The following is a 15,751-nucleotide window of genomic DNA, read 5'->3' as shown; positions in this document are numbered from 1 at the left end:
GTGATGAAACATTTCGATATAATGTAGACAAAAACTAAAAAAAAAAAGATAGTTACGGATCAGGACTCCCCGATCCGTACCGCGCATGTGCAGATGTTCTCTTCTTCTCCTGTTTCGTTTAATGGCAGTTTACTCCCCAGTGTACGAGGATACCGCCACTTGCTGACCGAGCGAATGAGCACTATTGTAAACTGAACCAGCGTCATTACAAATCGTGTTTGTGTACGGGTTAAATTTGATTTAGTGGTAGTCGAGTGTGTTTATGATTGTCTGTGTGGAGAGGATTGATTGGAATAGTGATGATGATGTCCGCCATCACTGTCAATTGTCAGTAAACAGTTAATCTGTCTGATTAATCTTCACGTGACATATTATTAAATCTGTATTATTAAGTATGTAATTAATTAGGCGCCATTCTTCTTATTTTACCGTGCTGTTATTCAAGAAAGGGAGAAAAGCAAGAATTTGTTTATATACGGAGGTATCCATTGTTTAAATGTCCCGGGCAGTCCCGGGCTGTCTTTTTTCTTTTTTTTTAAATGAACTTTATTTATAAACAGCAATATAACATGTGAAGCATCCAAATATCCTCGGTTGAGCGGTACAACGAGATAAGAGAAAACAATGAAGATAAAAGGAAATTTTTATTTTTTTATTTTTTTTAAAAAACTGTCATTGTAGGATTTGAAACCAAAGGCACAAATAATATGAATAAAAAAGGGGCAATCATGATCATTAAATAGGGAGGTATCCTTCTAACATACATTAAACTTTTTAAATAATACAACAATTTTACAGGCTTACTTGTTATTCACAAGTTTCAGCAACTTAGCCCAAAGTTTAATGTCACTCAGCCATCCGTTTATACATGGTTTAGCTTTAAAGTATCTGCATTTGTGAATAAAAAAAATTCCCAGTAACAAAACCGTTCTAATCATCAAGTCAAAATCTGCATTCTCAGCAAGCATTTCAAATTTTATTACGGTCACCGTCAAATGGGGTAACTGAATTCCCCTGGACTGTAGCCAGCTCCACATGTCATTCCAGAAGCAGTGCACTGATTCACAGTAGAAAAACAAGTGATCCAGACTTTCAGTGTCATTTCCACAAAATGTACACACATCTAAGTTAAATTTCCGTCTTAAAAATTCATTGGGTTGGGTAAATCTCATTTATGATTTTAAAGTTAACCTCTTTTACTTTAGCTTCCATGGTCTCAAATTCTATAAGAATATAATTTCTTTTAACTGGATTAGGACAATTTTCATTTATCAAAATATTCCTGATTACCTTATTTACAAACCTGCTGTCACCAGATTAAACTCCAGCTATTCAGAGCTGTCTCAGTCCAGGAGAGAACGAGGGATCAGAATCTCGAGTCGTGCACACTATTGTTTCATTTAGTGTGTATCCATGAGATTCGTACAGTAGGTCCAAGTTGTACCTTGAAAACAGGAACGTCGTCTTTAATAACTTTAATAGCAGACTTGTACAAAGTGAGGCTTTGTGCTCACATTTGCTGCAAACACTCGTTTTAATTCTGTCACCCTGTTTTGATAAAGAATTCAGTTAAAATCAGGCAACAACAGGACTTTCTTTTATAATGTGTTCTTGTGAATTGATTGTATATCGCATACATTTGATTTGGGTTGCAGTTCTTATTTCTGCAAGACAACAGTCATCTGCTGGCCAAAAAAGTTTTCCAAATACCTCCACGTGATCAAGCCTGGATTTAGAAAAGAACAGCAAAAAAAATCTGCACCTCCTGCTTCAGATGGAATTTTTGTTTGTGTGTTCAGAGGCTGCGGCAGGAGGCGAGACCTTGGCTCAGCTGGAGAGCCTGACCAGGAGGAGTCGAACATTACCCTGGCTCTTCCAGGGCACCCTGCAGGCTCGGCTGCTGGCATTGTCGAGGGAGTGCAGCCGCTGCTGGGATGATGTGAACGCCAAACTGGAGTCCATCACAGGTCGACTGCAGGTATGTGAGTCAGACCTTCTGAGGAGTGTTTCACTTTTCTCTCTTCTTTTCATTGACTCTTTTCTCTCTCTCTCAACTCCTTGTCTCAAAGTGGGAGGGATTTGAAGCACAAAGAGAGGAGCTTGTCCTTTGGTTGGCTGATATGCATGACCACCTGAGTGAGGTTGACCAGCTGACAGGAAACACCTGTGAAAAACTGAGACAACTGCAGGTGTGGGGTTGTTTTGATATGACATATGTTTGATATGATACATACGTCAGAGATATCCTAAACTGGACTAACAAAGGACCATGAGTCCAACATGAAACTTACCTTACATAAGGTGAGGCTGAAGTTCATTGATAATTTTAATCAAAAACTTGGTGTTGAAATATTTTGACTGAACATGCAAACATCTGCTGATGGAAATGTGTTGATTTATTGGTCTGTTATGAAGCTATTGCTATTTCTAAAGTGTTTTTATCACTTTCTGATGTTTTATTAATTAAAAATTACATGTATTAATTGTTGTGTTATCTTAGTATAGTTTTTATATGTATTTATTTATAGTCTAGTAAACATATATTTAATTATTACTGTTTAAATGACTAATATGTGACATGTATTAGTAGTGATGTTGTGCTGAGGTTTAAAATGCCTTTTTTGGTATACTATGAAATGGCAATAAACCACTAATATATGTCTATGTGCTCATATTTATTTTACCCTACTCAAATTTAATTTATCATACATTCTATTTTGAAAGATTTAAAATGGTTCATTAAAGAATTACTCAAAAACGGTTCCTTAAAATGTTTTTAAAAGAACCGTTTTAAAAAAAAAGGTTCTTTGAAAAACCTTTAAATTGATGGAGTTACAAACTAAATCAGGTGATCTTTACCTTGAGAAAGCCCAGGGTGCCATTATAAGATCGAGAGCAAAATGGTTTGAGGCAGGTGAAAAAAAACTCATCATATTTTAGTAAGCTGGAAAAATGTAGACAGCAGAGAAATTTAATCACAAGCTTGTTGATAAATTGGACTGAATGTTAAGATTTCAGAGGGAATAAAAGGGAAGTCTTCACTTTCTATTCCGAGCTGTACTCCTCAGAATATTCAGCAGCTGATGCTGATAGTTTCTTTAATAAGATTCATAAGCTTATCCCATGTATTGACAAACCTTTTAAAGATCTGTGTGATTCAGAGCTTAAAATTGAGGAACTGGATTTAGTGGTCATGAAAATAGCATTAAAAAAAGTCCCCAGGGACAGATGGACTCACTGCCAATTTTTATCAATTCTTCTGGAAGGACCTAAGAACCTTATTATTTGATGCATTAAAAGAATCTATAGAGAAGAAAGAACTGATGCCAAGCATGAAACAAGGGTTGATTACCCTGGTCCCTAAATCGGGTAAGGACAAAAGAATTTTAGACAATTTAAGACCCATCACCTTACTAAACACTGACTATAAGATCCTGTCTGGAGCTGTATCTGAGAGGCTAAAGAAAGGCATCTCAAACATTATCAGTGAAACACAATTAGGTCTTTTGAAAGGAAGACTAATTCATAATAATATTAGCCTGGTTTTGGACCTCCTTGAGTAAAGTGAAAAAATCCAAGAGAGGGGATACATCCTGTTCTTGGATTTTTATAAAGTATTTGACTCAGTTGAACCTATGTTCATATTAAAAAAGCAGTCTTTTTGGTTTTGGAGAGGAATTTATGAATGTTATAGAGATGTTATATAATGACAACAACAACTCTGTTTTGCTAGAACATGGTACGTGTTCAATGTTTGAGGTCAATAGAGGAATAAGGCAGGGATGTAGCAGCTCACCACTTCTGTTCATCATGGTTGCTGAACTGTTGTCTATTCTGATTAAAACAGTCACATTGACGGGTTAACTGTGATGGGTGAACAGATAATAATCAGTCAGGTGGCAGATGATACCACCCTGTTTTAAAAAAATGAGGACTAGATTCCTTTAGCCTTACAGCTTCTCCAAAGCTTCTGGCCTACAGATGAATATTTATAAATGTGAGATACTGGCTCTGCATGAGTGTCCCCTGCAGTCAACAAGTAATATACAGATCAAAAAAGAGGTGAAGTATCTGGGCATCGTAATTTCCAAGGATACGTTATTAACAGAAAATAAGAATATCTGTACCAATATAGAAAAACGTAAGTCAATTTTAAACAGGTGGTTGCAGAGGGACATAACTTTGTTCAGGAGGATTCTGCTAACCAAAATGGACAGTCTACCCATCCTAATCTATTCAGCCTTTTCTCTGTCCACATCTCCAAAAAGAATTAAATCTATAAATCTTAATTTTAGGTTCATATGGAGGAACAAATGTCATTATATAAAGAAAAATGATATGATTAAAAACTATGAAAAGGGTGGGGCTAATGCCATTGACTTTGATGTTATGAATGGTGTACTAAAATTGAAATGGTTAAGATCTTTCATTGGGAACAAAAATTCCTTTTGGAACATTATACCCAATATGATTTTTGGCGAAATGGGTGGAACAGACTTTTTGTTACATTATGACTTTGTTTGCAGTTCGTTACCTGTTAAACTCTCAGCTTTCCTTCAGCAGGTCCTTCTTTATTGGAAATTAATTTATAAACATAACTTTACTCACAATACCCTTATATGGAACAACAGGTCTGTCTGTGTAGGAAATCTGTGTACATGGATGAATGGAGCTCCAAAGGGATTTGGGCTGTAGCTCATTTTATGGTTGAGAAACATGAGACGTTCTGTGAGAAGTTTGACGTAAGATGCACTGCTAAGAGATATAAATCACTAATAAAAGCCATCCCAGCCCCTATGAGATCAATGATCAAAGAAAATATTGTGCACTCTAAAATTTTTACTGGACTGAGTTGAATTTGGTGACAGCAGGTTTACAAACAAGGTGATCAGGAATGTTTTGATAAATGAAATTTGTCCTAATCTGGTTAAAAGAAATTATATTCTTAAAGAATTTGAGACCATGGAGGTTAAGGCGATAAGAAGAAAGTATGTCTCACTTCCTCTTTCCCCTAAGTAAAAGAGGTTAACTTTAAAATCATAAATGAGATTTACCCAACCAATGAATTTTTAAGACGGAAATTTAACTTAGATGTGTGTACATTTTGTGGAAATAACATTGAAAAGCTGGATCACTTGTTTTTCTACTGTGAATCAGTGCACCGCTTCTGGATTGACATGTGGAGCTGGCTACAGTCCTGTCGGTGTGCGGGGCAAGCCATGTGGCGTTGTGAGAAAAGGACCCAAGATGCAGGTACTGGCTGAGATGCGAGTGAGCTTTATTTACAGAAGGTGAAAGCAAACAAAAGCAAGGATGGCGAGGACAGAACTAAGACATTACCTAAACTGGGGCAATTAATAAACAAACCTGAAATGATAACATGCAGGGAGAAGCATGGGATGTGAAGCAGGGAGATGCAGAGAACGCCAACTAATGGAGACAGACCGACAACCAGCAAAGGCAACCCCACACTAGGCTGTGTCCCAATTCAGGGTCTGCACGTTTGAAGTACGCGCACCAGAAGACTAAAAAGATGGCTAAGGTCCACCAGGAGAGACTGGACAGTATAGATGCAAAACCAATATGCCAGCAGTTTATCTCAGTTAACGAGAAGAGAAGGCATGTGTTTGGCTCCTTTAGTGGACATTGAGTTATTGTGTGGGACACCAGTAGTCCATGTCTGTTGCTGTAACAGTAGTTCATGTTTAGAATAAAAAATCCCAGCTCACTGATTTGATCGGGGCAATAGTGCGGCTAAAATGTTGCATAATTTTGCTGAGAGATCTTTTACTTTGTGGTAATCTTAGATGAGTAGTTTTATGGACAAAAACCACCAGGTCATTCAGTGTTCCCATAGTGCCAAAGTATAACAGATGTCGGTGTACTATAACTGAACTAATGTTGTTAAGTCCTTGAAGTCTTATTCTTTTATTGTCATGACTGTATTTGAAGCTATTTTTATTTTTGTATGATACCTGATTTATATGGAATATGGCTGAAGTAAACTAAAGCTTAGTCAGTCATTTGTTTAATAGTAATTTAACATTATATAATTCACATATAAAACTATGAATTGTAATTTTAAATGGTTTAAAAGCATGTAGAATAGCATATGTAGGCAAGTATATTTCTCCTTTTTTGTTATCAAGAAGCAAAGACAAAAAGGAAAAAAAAAAAAAACAGGGCAGGGTTCGGTCCCCACCAATGCCAAAACCAAATCTACGCCCTTGTCCTGACTGATGACCTGGCCTGATTCCTTTACAACTCACATAACAAGTGCTTCCACACAGATTTCCACCGAAAATCTGTATGTTTCTTTCTGTTGATGCGATTCTAGTTGATCGATATCTTTTTTTTTTTTGTGTCCCGTTTGGATCTTTAGCCATCAGAATTGTTGTCTTAAGGCCAAGAAAGATGCCAAGCGGATTTATTTTACCAAGTGGATCATCATGGCCTTGCCATATTGGTCCATTTGATTGACCTTTATTATAATTATGAATTTATTTTATTTTCAGTTGCTACAAACGGGACAGACATGACTGGGGGATAGGACAGGGAGAAAGAATGAAAGAAAGAGAGGGAGAGAAAGAAAACCAAAGGGGAGAAGAGACGGTGAGAAGGGGGGAAGAAAGAAAAAAAAAAAACCAAACAACAAAAAAAAAAAAAAACACCTGGGTCACCTGTATGGAGGAAAAAAAACAGAAGAGAAAACAAACAACAAAGAGCAACATAATTAAAAAAAAAACGGCACCATCACAATAAACTAGCTAGCAGTAGATATCAGTAGATACTAAATAATATACGATATTGTGCAGCACGCAAGATAGACAGCGCACAATGTGCTTTGAGGCAGCGGCCAAGAAAGCTGTAGTCCGCGTCTGTGAATACCCGTGTGTACACCTGTGTGGATCAGCATGCTTGCATTCCAAAGGTTTCTCCATGTAACGATCTGCTAGGGAGTGTGGGGAGCCACAGCCCCGTCCTCCAGGGCATGAAGCAGGTATGGAGGAGATCAAAACTCCAGACATCCAGAGGCCCCCAGAACACAAGAGACCAAGGAAAACCAACAGAGGGGCAGCCGCGCCACTGTCCCAGTAAGAGCTGAGGAGAGTCCCAGATGAGGGCTCACTCAGCAGCCGCGGAGCAGAAGCCAGGGGGAGTTGCAGTGACGTGCCCGTGAGCTCCGCCGGCAGCCAGCTGTGCCTGAGTGACCGAGCCCCAGGCCGAGAGGCCGGGGACACCCCACCTCCGAAGTGGCCCGAGCGAGCCCCAGGCTCCAGGCCCCGATAAGCGGCCGCCAAGGAGTGAGCCGGTGTGTACCTGGATGCCCACCCCCAGACACAAAGAACCACCAACGCACCGACACCTGAGGGAGTCCGCCACTGGCAGGGAAAGTGGTGGTGGGTGGAGATAGGCCTCCAAACCTTGGAGGGCCTGAGATGTCCCCAGAGAGGTGGCGTCTGATACCCAACCTGACATATAGACACAGACATACAGGCACACACAGACACAAACATCCATTCCCACCCTCATGCTCTCATATGCACTTACTCCACACTCAACCAACGTGGAGACAGACATAAAGAGACGCTGTACACACGATCACACTCCCCAAGCGTACTTTACGAACCGGGTCTAGGTACCCTTGCCCCTGGAGGAGGGAACTGCACCCAGACCCAGGTGGTGTTACCCTTTTCCCTGCGGTGGGGAGAGGCAGACCGCCCCGGCTCCGCAGCAGCAGGGAGGCCCTACACTCCAGACCGCAGTCGGACGGCCAACTCCTCCTCCTAGCCCCCCCGCTCCAGCAGGCCGCAGAGAACGGGGGTGAGAGAAGACTCCAAACCTCCCTCCACCCGCTCATTGTAGTGTTGATGCATGTGTGTTCTAAGGTGCAATTGATCAATATTAAATTGATTAACCATTTCTTTATTCACAATGATCGATCCCCCATATTTCATGTTTTCTGCTGTGATTTCTGTAAAGGTTGCTGTGTCATCACTGCTGACAGTATCTGGATTTCTCGTGTTATTGTCTTTTTTGGTTTCTTGGTGGATTTCTATGGAAATCAGGCTCCAATTGTTAAGGCAAGACAATTTCTTAATCACCTTATATTTTTGGAGCATTTTTTTTCCTTGCAGCAACAAGTTTTAGCAGGGAGGGCGTCGCTGTCTGAGCAATCTGCCTGAAATTGCTCCCCCTCCTCTTTTTGGTTTTGTTTTTTGCCTAGTTTTGTTTTTTGGTGTTTTCGTATGGAAATCAGGCTCCAGTTGTTAAAGCAGGACAATTTCCTAATGGCCTTATATTTTTGGGGCATTTGTTCCTTGCAGCTGCAAGTTTTAGCAGGGAAGGCCACTGATTTTTTTTTTTCCTGGGCAGGCCTCAGTGCTACACCTGCCAAATCCGAACACAGGTCCAACATGTTGCATATAGACTCTATAGTGGTGCGATCTGGGTGACCTGCCTGAAATTTCTCCCACTGTTCTTTTGTAATGTTTTTTTTTGTACTGTTCAAGGAGTTGCCACACAGTGTTTGCTGTGGCATTTTTCGGATTACTCGTGGCTGTGTAATCTTCCATTATGTTTGAATTTGTGCTTCTGTGTTGAGAATTTAGAGTCGCTTTGTTAAAGATAAAGGTTTTTGAACTTCTGTTCAGAGCCATATATGCTATCCCAAAGGCGTTTTGCCTTGTCTATATGAGAATATAGGCTCTGCCTTGTCTTTTGATCGTAACAGATCTTTATGTGCAGGTGAATGAATTTACCCTGACTAAAAGGACCATCTATTTGTTTTTGTTTTTTTCAATTTTATACAAATCTTTTGGTTGGATTTTCATGCCTGGCTTCAATCGAGTGGGATTCAAATTACCCCATTTACCTTAAATATGATATTGTTTGGAATGTTTCTGAAGGAAAAGAAAGTCAATTGTGGTGTTAATGTTCTATTAATCTTGTGTAAGCAATATATACATAAATGTCATTTTTTAAGACCAAACCAACCTTACTTCACTGGAAAAACGACCTGAACCTGTTATCTAAATCTTTGACTTTCGTTAAAAAGAAAAAGGCTGCATTTTTTGTTTCCTTTTTGGAAGATTTTGATTTAGTGAGTTAATATTCTGTTAACTTTTATGACCCCGTCTTTATGTCTTCTTTTTCTTCTTAAAAAGGTTGAAAATTGTATTTTCTGAATGTATAATATATGGTGCATTTTGTTTGTATGTTGATTTTGCTAATAAAAAAAAAAAAAAAGGACCGTTTGGTCGCTACATTATTAGTCTTCCCTGTGCAAATGCAACCAAAGAAAAGTTCCGAGCAGGCTGGAAACGAGCCTCATGTAACCTTTTTTTTACAAGTATGAACCACGTGGTTACTTTTAGCATGTCCTCTCCTTACAGTGACTTTACCCGTTCCATTATTTAACACGGTATATCTGTATAATGGTTAGCGGTATTTATTAGCGTTTAGCAACTCGAAATGCAAGCTACACCAGGAAGTGACGTATTATCATGCCTGTCGAAAAGTGACCTATCATCCAAATAAAAGTTGGGATCCTTTAATGTAAGTTTGACCCCCATCTTTATGGGCTAAGATAATATATAAGTCACAGTACCGAGGAGCAGTTCTCGGTTGCAAATGTAATGCATTCGGGATTTTGTGCTCAATCGATTTACGCCGCTTAATAACATGGGTGGCTAGCGTAGCTTTGTAAAGCTTAGCAGTTTGTGTCCAATTTTTGCATGGGTGGTCTTGCTGCAGAGACACACTGGATTCTGCGCGGCTGTTGAATCCCATATGTTCGAAACTGCTCTTAGCGCTTCCTGGCTCGCTGGCAGGAGAAATGACATCTCTGGTTAATCACTCGTTGTTGTTTTTAAACTTGTGTCACCTTAGCTCGCTTTTTGATGAAGACTTGAGTGAGTGGTGGAGCCGCTGAGTAACCATGGACAGTTTGTCCAGCCACAGCTCCTACCTCCTCCAGCAGCTTCAGGAGCAGAGGATTCAGGGTCTGCTCTGTGACTGCATGCTGGTGGTCAAAGGGGTTTGCTTCAAAGCCCACAAAAACGTCCTGGCCGCCTTCAGCTCCTATTTCAGGTGCCATTATCTCGTTTGTAATAAACGTTAATCATACCGAGTTGCTTCAAGGTTTCCAGATGCATTAAGTATTACTCTGATCTTTTCAGGTCCTTGTTCCAAAATTCCCCCAGTCAGAAGAATGACGTGTTCAACCTAGTTATCCAGGATGTCAGTGGCATTGGCCAGATATTGGACTACATGTATACCTCCCATCTTGATATTAACCAAGATAATGTGCAAGCACTCCTAGATATCGCACAGTGTTTGCAGGTTCCGAATGTGCAGAGCATGTGCAATGCTTTCCTCAAGCCCTGTCCTCCACCAGTGGAAATGCCTTCGTTTTCGCTCTCAGGCATGTTGGGTTCAGAGCATGACTGCCTGCTTGGAAGCAATCTTCCTAACGATGTTGACCTGCCCTGTCCCTCTGAATCCCAGAGGCCTGGCTTCAGCAGTGACATGGACCACACCAGAAGGATGCCAATTTCTGTGCCTAACAGCAGCTCACACTGTGAAATGGGTAGCAGCTCTCAGGCACCAGTAGAAAAGCAGCTAGTTCATGGGTACAAGCTCCGCAACTTCTACAGTAAGCAGTACTTTAAACAAAGTGCAATACAGAGCAGTAGTGCAAATTCAAGCCAGGGCCCTTCAGTGGTGGAAGAGCAGCAGTGTCAACTTGTGATAAACCAGGCAGGCAACAGCACCCCCGTGAACTCAGGAAACACAGTTCAGCCTAATCAGTCTTCCATATCAGTGAGTGTGGACAGGAACCCTGACTCTTCTCTCACACCCTCAGATAATCTAAACACTCCTAACCCAGACTCCTCAATGAACAAGCCAATGCGCCCAAAGAAGGCCGTCTACCTGAAGAAATATAACTATCTTCGGTCTCAGAAGGCTTTGGAGGAGATGTGCACTGAATCAGTTATTGAACCTGTCCTTAGCTGTTCAAAGGAGAGCCTTCAAGGAGAGACAGTGGTCCAGGTTCAAGCACCAGAAGCTCCTGTAGAAGATAGCACTGCAGCCAGAGATGAGGTTGCAGACACAGCTGCAGATGCACAGCTTCCCAGTCCTCCACCTGTGAATGAAGAGGAGCAAAATCTAAAGCCTGTGCCGGAGACAGCTCAGCAATCGGGACACAAGCAGTACTGCTGTGAGGTGTGTGGGAAGATCTTCAAACACCCGAGCAACCTGGAGCTGCACAAGCGCTCGCATACCGGTATTTCCTGATTTTAACGGCTCTAGAATCACACATTTAAGGTTGAATTATAGGAATGAATTATAATGCTCTTAGGCATAAACTGATCTGTTCTGTTATAGGCGAGAAGCCCTTTCAGTGCAACGTTTGTGGAAGAAACTTCTCACAGGTATTTTCTTTTGTGCTCTTCTAATGTAATAGTTATTCTTAGATGTTCATATTAAACTCAGATGTCAGACGGATTCTGTCTTACAGGCTGGAAATTTACAGACACATTTGCGGCGTCATTCTGGGGAAAAACCATACATCTGTGAGCTGTGCGGGAAAAGGTAAAGTGACTTGGATTGATCTTCATTTGTCTTCTTTTGCCATCTCCCTGTCTCTACTTTAAGCATTTTCTTGGTTTAACTGAGTTTGCCTTTACTAAGACAAAAAGTGCTTCCAAAGTTTTCCCAGGCTTGTTAATATTATCTTGTTCAACTTCACACATAAATAATTGTAGTTGCATAATAACACACTAATGAGGAACTGCTGTGAGTAATTAACAAAGTGAAAGAAAATATAATTTTCTTGCCTAGCACATAATATACTATAATATCCAATAAATATATGATATGATATTTTCCACTTACCATATAGAGATATAGAGATATCAAAACTGATGATTTCTTTACTGTCCTTTATTATTCATCTGTGTTTTCCAGCTTTACTGCATCAGGGGATGTCCAACGTCACAAAGTGGTGCACACAGGAGAGAAGCCACATCTGTGTGACATATGTGGCCGAGGTTTGTGGCATCTCTCAGCACGAGCAATAATCTCAGTCAGTCATTTGATAATACAACAATCTGAGAATTTGTAATGTCTTGCTGCTAAAGTGAGCTCCTGCTGATGTTTAATAGTAGCTTGAACTGCTTTTATTGAGAAATGCATTTCTTGTTCCTTGTTAATTGTTCAGGATTTAACAACTTGAGCAATCTAAAGGAGCACAAAAGGACTCACGCGACAGACAAGACGTTCACCTGTGACCAGTGTGGAAAGTCCTTCAACACGCACAGAAAGCTTCTGAAGCACAAGGCCCGGCATGCTGGGGAAAAACCTCATAGCTGCGCCACCTGTGGTAAGTTATAATGTCACAATCTATTTAAAAAAATATTTTTAAGAGTCTACAACAGGCCCAGTTATTTAACATAACTTTCAGCAGTATTTTAGTAATGGAAAATCAAATCTATTCTCAGGTTGGAATAATAAAAAATCTGGATTAGAAACTTCCTAGCAGCCAAACTGTTAGGTGGAGCTCGACACTGGTTGGTTAAATAGTTCCCATTTTTGAAAACAAAAAACAGCAAAATGCACAAAAAAGAAAAAGAATATTCAACTGCTAGTATTGTATTTTGAATACTTTGTAAAGTCACTTTAAGTACTTTTAGTGCAGTTAAATCAACACATTTTAGGGTCAACGTGACAGAAATGCAGATGTGATATGTGAATGTGAGATCAGAGGTCTAATTTGACACCATATTTGGTTGCAAACTTTAATGTGATATTTAGAATCCCCATTTACCCGTATGATTTCCTAAATATCATCAATACAAACAATGGCTGTAAGAAACATCGTTTTAAGTAGCTCTACATACAGTAGCCTTATTATTATCACTTTGACCTTTGACGTAGATTAATCTTTTGACCTTAAAGGAGAGGTCAGAGGTCAGCTATGATATGATATTTTTAATACTGTTATTGTTCATCTATATGCTGACTATACCCACCAAACTAGTTATAAGTCTTTTTATACATTTTCAACCAACAAATCATTCAGTTGACCTTAAAGACCTTTGTGGAAGTAAGCATAATTTTAATGCATAACATAACGTAGGTTCCTTGATGGATGTAATTACCATTAACAATGTACAGTTTTGCCACAAAGGTAGACCCAACACCAAAACAGCAGCTGTCTGTTTCCTTCACAGACATTGTTTCAGTCTTATAGAGCCACGTTTTACAACAATTTGTACTGACACACTCGGAATCGACACTACAACCAAGGTTGTTGCAATATTATTACATTAGCTAACAAGTCCAGCTGGTCTTGGAATGCAATGGAAAGCCAAAAGTGTAAATGGCATTTACCTGCATATTCTTTAAGGCTCTTAAAGCTTGTTTTTCTATGACAGCATTTTTTTCCCCATGTTGTCATTGTTTAAACATGATGTGCACACGGTGTTATTCATTTGAGATTTCTTATGAATTAATACAGGGAAGTGTTTCATTGGCTCAGGAGACCTACAGCGTCACATACGGTCACACACTGGTGAGAAACCTTACATCTGCAATACCTGTGGAAAGAGCTTCACCCGGTCTGCCATGTTGAGAAGACATAGCAACATGCACTGCAAGGGGCCTCCAGTTGAGAGTCAGGTCACTGTCAACTCTGAGCAGACACATAGCGCAGATGGCGGCACGTCATTACCCAAAGCTGTCAGCCACAGTAAACCTGCTGCTGCCAGTGAGCAGCATTTCTCTGCTATGATGCCCCACACAGAGTTAGAGAAATCCTCAGCGCCGGCTCCTTCGCCATCACAAGCAACACCACATATAGAGACTTCACCTCCCAGCATTCAACTGAGCCCAGGATCTACCCCGCTTCCAGAGCTGCGCTCCCTGGTTCCCCATCACCTCCTTTCATCCGGCCACCAGGAAAGAACTGCAACCCTATCTGCCACAGATCGTACGAAGCTGGCCAAACCCCACGTATTGCAGGAAGCGCCATATGGTCCGTATGTCGAGAACGGGAACATGCCAATGGATAGAGGCCCAGCGGGGAGGCCCTACCTGCCTCCTACAGACAATTACTGCAGTTCCCTCACAGGGACAAGCAGGCCCTATAGGTCCAGTGAAGGCCAGTTTATCTCTAGTGTAACTCTGTGGGGCCTAGCAATGAAAACGCTCCAGAATGATAATGACATGGAGCAGTAAGCATGTCATGTCACACAGCATTGCCGGATCAGCTACCCAGTGAACTTAAGTGACTTTTACTCAACTGAATCATATTTCTACCACCTGGATCATGAGGGACATCAAATCAGAAAGGACGGGGCCTTCTCTCTCGCTAGTCTGCTAAGTAGACCGGAGAGCAGCTAGAACAGCAGCTTGCCTGAGACAAATGATAAGCTGAGGGGCTGTACAAGACCCAGTATAAGATATTATCCTGAACTCTAAATCATGCAAAACTGAGGTCTGCAAGGCACCGACGTCACAGTGCAGCGGGTATTTTCAGGGCTCTGTGATTCAGTGGGGTTTATCGTTTGAAACTTTATTGTTCCAAATCTAAACATCCCAGGATGCATCATGCATCAGCTACATTCTTTCATTTGGTTTGTACTGCGCTGCACTTTAAGATGTAAAGAAATGAGCTTGTTACTGATTAAATATTTGTGCAAGATCTCTCTGTGATATATTTATGTAAGAATTAAAGACCTACCCTTTCTGTATTGTAATGTCTCAGTGTTATTTAAAAGGAAGACATTAACTTACACAGCATTTTAGTTTTTCCAGTGTTCACTGTGTAGCAGGCGAGTAGCTATATGGGGAAGATATATTAAATTTAAAATTTAGGGTCAGCTAAGCAAATACTCTTTTGTTTTTTCTTCTTGTTTGTATAAAATGAAATATTAAATTGATCAAAAACACCACATGGAATAGCCTCCATCCCACGATTCTAAGAACAATAAGATCCATTCACATGAATAAGCAAATTTTAAGCTGTGCTAATATTACTGGAAAACTGAATTTCTAGTGCTGTCAGCATTAGGTTACTCAGTGTGCCACTGGAACACACAATTCAGTTATCATTCACTCATGAATGTTTGCTTTATGATGTAAACTAAACACCAATTAGCAGATCCTCACTGTGATAGAATAATACTTCAGCTGGTCAAGCTTCGACTTCAAATGATAAATGTTTGTAACGGCAATGACAAAAGTCATCCTGGTCATCCGTCTGTTTCATAGTCATCTGTCCCTATAAATAACCCATTATATATGTGTATATAATTCTTTTTAGATTATAATGTCAACTGTAAAATTTGTGTATAACTAAGCTCTGCCCAAGTAGAAATGTATAAAGGTGCTTCATCCACAGCAGCAGCTTTACTATGAAGCAAAAGCCTGCAGTTGCAAGGTGCAATGCTTAAAGAGGACAACAGAGGGAGCTGTAAGATATATAACACCGGTGTTCTGAGAAACCATCCTACTCTGACAAATCGTCCTACCCGTTTTATAATTTTACGGTGACTTGTGACTAAACGTAACCCTACCCCTAACCATAACCATAACTATGGGCTCAAATTGTGGTCATAAATATTTTGTACTTGTAAATCAGGATTTGTATGTGTAAAAGTAATTTGTGTGTGTGTAAAAAAGATTTGTGTGTGGACTTAGCCAAAATATACGTGTGAAACTCTGCACTCAAGTTTCAAGTTAC

General features: G+C 40.2%; 1 protein-coding gene across 2 annotated transcripts; it reads left to right on the top strand.

Annotated features, from left to right (window-relative positions):
- The first annotated feature begins 9,383 nt into the window (after window positions 1-9,383).
- On the top strand, window positions 9,384-14,759 carry zbtb49 (zinc finger and BTB domain containing 49). 2 transcript variants are annotated; one of them, XM_004545273.4, is made up of 8 exons: window positions 9,384-9,558; window positions 9,892-10,092; window positions 10,182-11,290; window positions 11,392-11,438; window positions 11,507-11,598; window positions 11,974-12,056; window positions 12,227-12,388; window positions 13,526-14,759. In XM_004545273.4, exons 2-8 carry the CDS (start codon window positions 9,941-9,943, stop codon window positions 14,242-14,244), a joined length of 2,364 nt encoding a protein of 787 aa, XP_004545330.2. In that variant the 5' UTR covers window positions 9,384-9,558; window positions 9,892-9,940; the 3' UTR covers window positions 14,245-14,759. The 2 variants fall into 2 exon arrangements, with proteins under 2 accessions (XP_004545330.2, XP_004545331.2); XM_004545274.5 differs by having other exon boundaries at window positions 9,385-9,558; window positions 11,525-11,598.
- Window positions 14,760-15,751: the final 992 nt, after the last annotated feature.

This window comes from Maylandia zebra, linkage group LG5 (genome assembly GCF_041146795.1).
Source record: "Maylandia zebra isolate NMK-2024a linkage group LG5, Mzebra_GT3a, whole genome shotgun sequence".
Classification (NCBI taxonomy): Eukaryota; Metazoa; Chordata; class Actinopteri; order Cichliformes; family Cichlidae; genus Maylandia; species Maylandia zebra.
The sequence above is the reverse complement of the archived record's forward strand: the minus strand, read 5'-3'. Positions and strand labels throughout refer to the sequence as shown.